At 36.9% G+C, this 6,455-nt stretch overlaps 2 protein-coding genes across 2 annotated transcripts; both read right to left on the reverse strand.

Annotated features, from left to right (window-relative positions):
* Nucleotides 1–4,851: 4,851 nt before the first annotated feature.
* On the reverse strand, nucleotides 4,852–5,346 carry LOC147801051 (uncharacterized). The gene has a single exon (XM_087155740.1). It carries the CDS (start codon nucleotides 5,344–5,346, stop codon nucleotides 4,852–4,854), a length of 495 nt encoding a protein of 164 aa, XP_087011866.1.
* Nucleotides 5,347–5,590: 244 nt separating this feature from the next.
* On the reverse strand, nucleotides 5,591–6,112 carry LOC147801052 (uncharacterized). The gene has a single exon (XM_087155741.1). The coding sequence runs from the start codon at nucleotides 6,110–6,112 to the stop codon at nucleotides 5,591–5,593; it is 522 nt and encodes a 173-aa protein (XP_087011867.1).
* Between the last annotated feature and the right edge of the window lie 343 nt (nucleotides 6,113–6,455).

Raw genomic sequence — 6,455 nt, forward strand, 5'->3', positions numbered from 1 at the left:
TAGTAATTTGACAAATGGCTAAAAAAGATCCCATCTTTGTTAAACTCGCTTCCAGAGGTTTTTTGAAGGCGTGTTTTAAATCTTTACCATTAAAAACTCTCAATTTAGTCACACACCAATTTCGTTCAAAGTCTAACGGTACGTTTCTCGACAAATGCGCTTCATAACACGTGTGACACAATGCTGGATCGCAGTAATCCATAAATAATCGAGCACCATCATGTAATTTTTGAGTTGGATTTTCTCTCATGGCATCTCCAATGACTTGTAATGGGTAACAGTCGCGAGCCACAAAAGACGTGTGTCCTTCCGATTCTTTTGTTTTATCATATGTAAAACATCCCACGAGAATAACCTTATGCATCATACATGGTTTGATAATGTTGCGAGTAAATGTCTTTTCATTACTGCTGGTATGACCCTTGGAAAATAAAACGCCGTTTTCTTTATGAAGTTTATACGCCTCATTTTCATTTAGCTTATTTTCCCAATCAGGTGTTATGAGGTTTAACGCTCCGCTGTCTGTTTCGAGATCCTGAATGGCTTTGGCGAGTGCAGGAACTGCGAGTGTATGTTTAACAATGTAAGAATATTCCATCTTGATTAAAGACGATTCAAAAGATCCATTTTGAAAACTCTCTAAACTCTCTGATTTGAAAACTCTCTGAAACTCTCTGATTGAAAAACTCTCTAAAACTCAACTACCAACGACAAGGTCCGCAGGCAAGTTTGGAATGGTGCGTTTCTAGACCAGGCACGGCTGCGTTTTACTACTCGGTGGGAGAAGAAGGATCGTTGCTGATGCCTCGTAACGGTGATTTAAATACGATACAAATTCACCCAGACACTGTCAAAACAGTATCGGGACAGTCTGACCGTTTTTGCAAAAATCCAGTGCTTTTACTGTTGAACAAGGAATCTCAATGACATGAATGATTTGGCATGAACAAGGTTTTTCTTTTAAAGGCATCAGAGTAAAAAAAAAAAAAAAAAAAAAAAAAAAAAAAAAAAAAAAATTTTTTTTTTTTTTTTTTTTTTTTTTTTTTTTTTTTTTTTTTTACGTATCCATTTCTTCTTCGTTAGGCTTATCGTTACTGGTAGAGGGTTTAGAGGTGCCAGGTCTAGTCGGCTCTGAGAAATAGCCAATTTCCCCCATGTCTGGATGTTCTTTTCCAGTCATTAGTTCAAACGTTAACGCAGACAACCGCCGTTTAGTCACATCATCATAAGGCAAACTTTCGATGAATTTGTTATTTTCCAAATCGCCCGTCGCTCTGTTTGCCAATAAAACCTTTTTACCATTAGCCAATTCTATATAATTTCCATAACGCCGTACCACAGACAACCAGTGTCGATAACGCAAATAAATTGCAGCTTTAGAGTCGGGAAATTGTACTTCTACTCCTTTCATCGTATCATTTTTAATAATTTGGATTCGCTTATTTGGAAGTTGATTATTTTCATTTTCAGTGCCTTCTAAGGTTCGTTTCTTGGCTAGACGAAAAGCTTCCCAAACTTCATTACTCGTATGCCAAAGGCTGTCCTGGCCAAATAGGAACATTTTTCCGTCATGGTTGATTTTAACTTGACCATCTTGCGTTGTAATTTGTATACCCTCTGCTACATTCTTCACCTCACCTGTTATTTTCTCACCAATAGCCATGTAGGCTTGATCATCCATATCGTCTTTATTTGATTCAATTTCTTCAAATATCGGAGACAATACCTCCGATGAATATGGACTTGAAACAGGGGCATCCTGGGGACAAATTGGAACAATCAATTCAGTATCACTGTCCACATCCATTTGACGCAAACTGTTGACAAAAGGATCGGCCCAATCGTTTAGCAACTCTCCACTAGGGTTTGAATTTTTGTCCGAGTCTGAATAATCTTCCTCATTCATTTCTTGATTGTTTCATTTAAAAAAACAAAGAATATGTCGAGTCTAAACGCAATTTTACATCAAACACCTTGGATACCCTACAATGACACCTTTTATCACTCTCGAATGATTTTAACCTTTCCAAAAAATGTCATTTTCACAGCACAGTTGCTGTCCCACGTTCAATCCTTGCCCGTTTATAAACAGTATCCCCATGCCGAACGTTTCGAAGCGAAATGGTTGCAAAATGTGGATTGGAAGCAGAGCATGATTGTCTTTGATGACAATTCTCACGTAGTGATGGCTCCAGAGCCAGTGATGGATTTAATTCAATTGGATCGTCGTTTGCAATACAAGGAGGCTGCTGACGGTATATTTGGTTCTTTTCGACCCATGTTTCTTAAGAAGCAATGGCTTTGGATTCTCGGATTGGTATTGGGTTGGATTCTGGTCAATGTATTCTCGACTGTCGCGAAACGGACCCCTTATCGTTTGGTGCTGTCGAATCCACCTACACGTTCGTAGAGGACTTTTTCAACCGCAAGGAAATGCACGATCTGTGGTTGGGTTGGGTCCATAGACCTTGCAAGAAATCCACCTCGTTTGTAAATACGGCCCGCTCCGCTTCTTTGTAGCAGGCTGGAACTGTGACGGTGTTTTGGTAGAGTGTTTGCGCTCGCTCAAAAGACTCTAGAGAATATCGGGGTGTCGATAGTGCCGTCAACAGACGATTGCGATCAAAATTGTCAAAAATTGTATTTTGAATGTACTTTTGAGGAAATGTGTGTTTTGTGTAATAATCCTTTAACCAGAAAAAGGTCACCCAAAACGAATCAATCAAATCTGAATCTCCGTGCGTCACCTCCTGATAACGTAAATATTTTTTCATTTTTATAATAAAATTAGCTATTGCAAAGGGTGGATCTTGATCCTCGTCGGAAATCAAAGCCTGCGTTATATAAGGTGCGTTGATGGGAGTAATGCCCACCAGAGCGGGGATAAAATCATTTCCAAACAAAAAAGAGCACGTTTCCAGCTGTTTTGGAGAGTAGGGTAACCATTCATGGACGAGTTGTGTGAAGGGGTAGTATTTACCATACCGATAAATTTGAATCGTTTCGTAGCGATTCAAACGCATTAAAGCAATGACAAATACATCTTGGTCTTCGCTCGCAACGATTGGATTTTTGCAGTGTAGCGCTTCGGCCATGTGAAACAATTTATGCTCTCCCTCGCCGGGAACGTTGCATCCACTGAGGACGACGTGAAGCTCACGCGCTTTGAAAAACTCAAAGTGTTTCAAACGCTCTTTGAAGAAATCCTGAATTTGTAGAGAGATTTTGTTGGTTCCAAACAAGGCGGCTCGGTATTTGGCTTTTCCGCTAGCGATTGAATGGTTATCCTTTCTGGTTCTCCGTGCACGTTGAGTGGGCCATTTCATGGGTACGCCATCTCCATCAAACGAAAGTATCAACGTAATTTTGTCAGTAGAGCCATAATACAGAAATTCATTTAAATGCGTGACCAATTTGTGCCACGCTAAACGACACATTTCTTTAAATAATTTCTCTTCATCAGTCTCCAAGGCCAACGAGATGGCCACATGTAATAGGGATTGCACATCATATAAAATGGAATCGAAATACTTTGGTTGAGTGGGTGGCTCTTGATCAGGTTCGTGCAGCTTGTTGATTAACGCACAAAAGTTGTTGATGCCCATCATACAAAAACGTGTGTTGGCGAGAGGCTCGCTTTTAAAAGACAACCTCAAAAAAAAAAAAAAAAAAAAAAAAAAAAAAAAAAAAAAAAAAAAAAAAATTTTTTTTTTTTTTTTTTTTTTTTTTTTTTTTTTTTTTTTTTTTTTTTTTTTTTTTTTTACGAGGTTACTGACGTTTGAGCTTGAGCCAACATTGTATAAGATTACGAGTTCCAAGAAATTCTAAAGTTGCGAGTCGGGCTTCAAGAAATTCTAAAGTTGGGACCTTCAAGAAAATGGACCTTGAAGATATTCTAAAGTTGGGACCTTTAACAAATTCTAAAGTTGGGACCTTCAACAAATTCTAAAGTTGGGACCTTCAACAAATTCTATAGTTGCGACAGCTCCAAAAATTTCTGACGAGTCTGAGATGATCAAGACTCGACGTTTGACTTTAGCACAATTTTGCCTTTGCAAACTCTTCACAGCGTTTCTGCTGCAGCCGTTTACTCCTCCTTGGTAACACTTCCAAGTTTGACATGCAATTAAAAGATTTTGTTTTCGAGTCTATATTGCCATCTGAAGATTTTGTTTTCGAGTCTATATTGCCATCTGAAGATTTTGTTTTCGAGTCTATATTGCCATCTGAAGATTTTGTTTTCGAGTCTATATTGCCATCTGAAGATGTTTTCGAGTCTATACTGCCATCTGAAGATGTTTTCGAGTCTATACTGCCATCTGAAAAGCTTTCTCCATAGTCTGTTTCACCACCACAGCATCCACAGTCCTTCCCTCCACAGTCCGTACCGCAATCTGAAGAGTCGTATCCCCAGTCCGTACCGCAATCTGAAGTGTCGTATCCCCAGTCACAGCTGAATGTCCTGTTCCTGCGACCTGACCTGCTATTCATGCTACCAAAAGATCTTGTTGCCGAGTCTGCTGACCAACCTGAGTTGGTCGTGCAATCTAAAGAGCTTGATTCCTCATCCATGTTGTCTATAAAAATGTCAATAAGAAATTCTAAAGTTGCGAGTTGAAGGCCTCAAAAATTTCTGACGAGTCTGAGATCATCAAACGCTTAATGTTTACCTTTTATTGAAAAAAAAAAAAAAAAAAAAAAAAAAAAAAAAAAAAAAAAAAAAAAAAAAAAAATTTTTTTTTTTTTTTTTTTTTTTTTTTTTTTTTTTTTTTTTTTTTTTTTTTTTACAATGTTCTAACTTAGAGCGAGAGCAAGTGTTGTAGTATAATGTTTACAATGTCCTAGCTAATCTTAATCTCCATATTCATCCACATCGTTTAGCGATTCTTGGTATTCTTGCTCGTTACATTTTTCGTAATGAGAAACATATTCATTTGAATCCGTTTTAAATCCTTTGGTAGATATCATCATCACTCTTCGTAGGTTTGGCCTTTCGCTACACAATAAAATCATTTGCGCAATGGGTTCGCCAGTTTTGATATGCGCCGATTCATTACCAACATTTCGCAAAACAACTTTAACGCTTCCTCTGTATCCAGTATCAATAACACCAGCATCCACTTTTAATTTTCGTTTGGTCACCACAGATGACTTATCTTTCAACAATCCAATTTTGAAATTGGGTAGAGAAAAAACCACAAAAGTATCAATAATTACTTGCTGACCTGGCTCAATATCGACATCCATTGGAGAATACAAATCAACACCGGGTGACAATTCATCAGACGTAGTTGGCAATACTGCTGATTCATTCAGCAAGAGGAAATCTAAATTTAAATGAGCCATGTTCTAATCTATGTGTGATTTGGAAAAGTTGTAGGAGTTTATGATTTGGAAAAACTCAGCTGCTGCTTTTAAAGAAAGGTTTAAAAAAAAAAAAAAAAAAAAAAAAAAAAAAATTTTTTTTTTTTTTTTTTTTTTTTTTTTTTTTTTTTTTTTTTTTTTTTTTTTTTTAAAAGAGGGGGGGTATCTAGATTCTTCATTTAGGTCTCCAGAACAATTTTAAGGAGCTGAGATCATTGAATATTGTCTAGGCTATATAATCTACGCCATTATGCAAATTTTGATATCCTTCGAAATGGGAAGAAAAATCTTCCATATAAGGTTGTTTGCTCAATTTCTCATGATGATAGCCGAATCCAATTATACCTCGTTCTGTTTCGGTAGAAATCCTTTTTACTCTTTGTAAGATTGGTCTTTGACAAAAGAGTAAAATCATTTGCGCAATGGGCTCGCCAGTTTTGATATGCGCCGATTCATCCCCGACATTTCGCAATGCAACTTTAACGCTTCCTCTGTATGCAGTATCAATAACGCCACTATCCACTTTTAATTTTCGTTTGGTCACCACAGATCGCTTATCCTTCAATAATCCAATTTTCGAATCGAGTATGGCAAAAATTACACCAGTATCAATAATTACTTGTTCACCTGGCTCAATATCGACATCCACTGGAGAATACAAATCAACTCCGGGGGACGATTCGTCAGACGTTGTTGGCATTATAGCTGATTCAGTCAACAAGAAAAATTCCAAATCTAAATGAGCCATGTTTCAATGTATGTGTGATTGGAGTTGTGAACCCGGTAAGACTCAACGACTGCTTTTAAACAAACTTATTAAAAAAAAAAAAAAAAAAAAAAAAAAAAAAAAAAAAAATTTTTTTTTTTTTTTTTTTTTTTTTTTTTTTTTTTTTTTTTTTTTTTTTTGAAATCACAGTTTGGTGAACCAAGAATCTGAAATCATGTTGATTCTATATATTATGTTATTTTTCACCATGTATACATTCCATTGTTTAATGGCGTGCAATTTTCTTGAATATTACACGGCTCGCGCTCATCCATTTCATTGGAATTTGCATCGTTGGAATCAAGATGTCACATTCCTCGTTGAT

The sequence above is a fragment of the Parasteatoda tepidariorum genome, chromosome 12 (assembly GCF_982258835.1).
Source record: "Parasteatoda tepidariorum strain Cologne lab strain chromosome 12, Ptep-v5.0, whole genome shotgun sequence".
In the NCBI taxonomy this organism is placed as follows: Eukaryota; Metazoa; Arthropoda; class Arachnida; order Araneae; family Theridiidae; genus Parasteatoda; species Parasteatoda tepidariorum.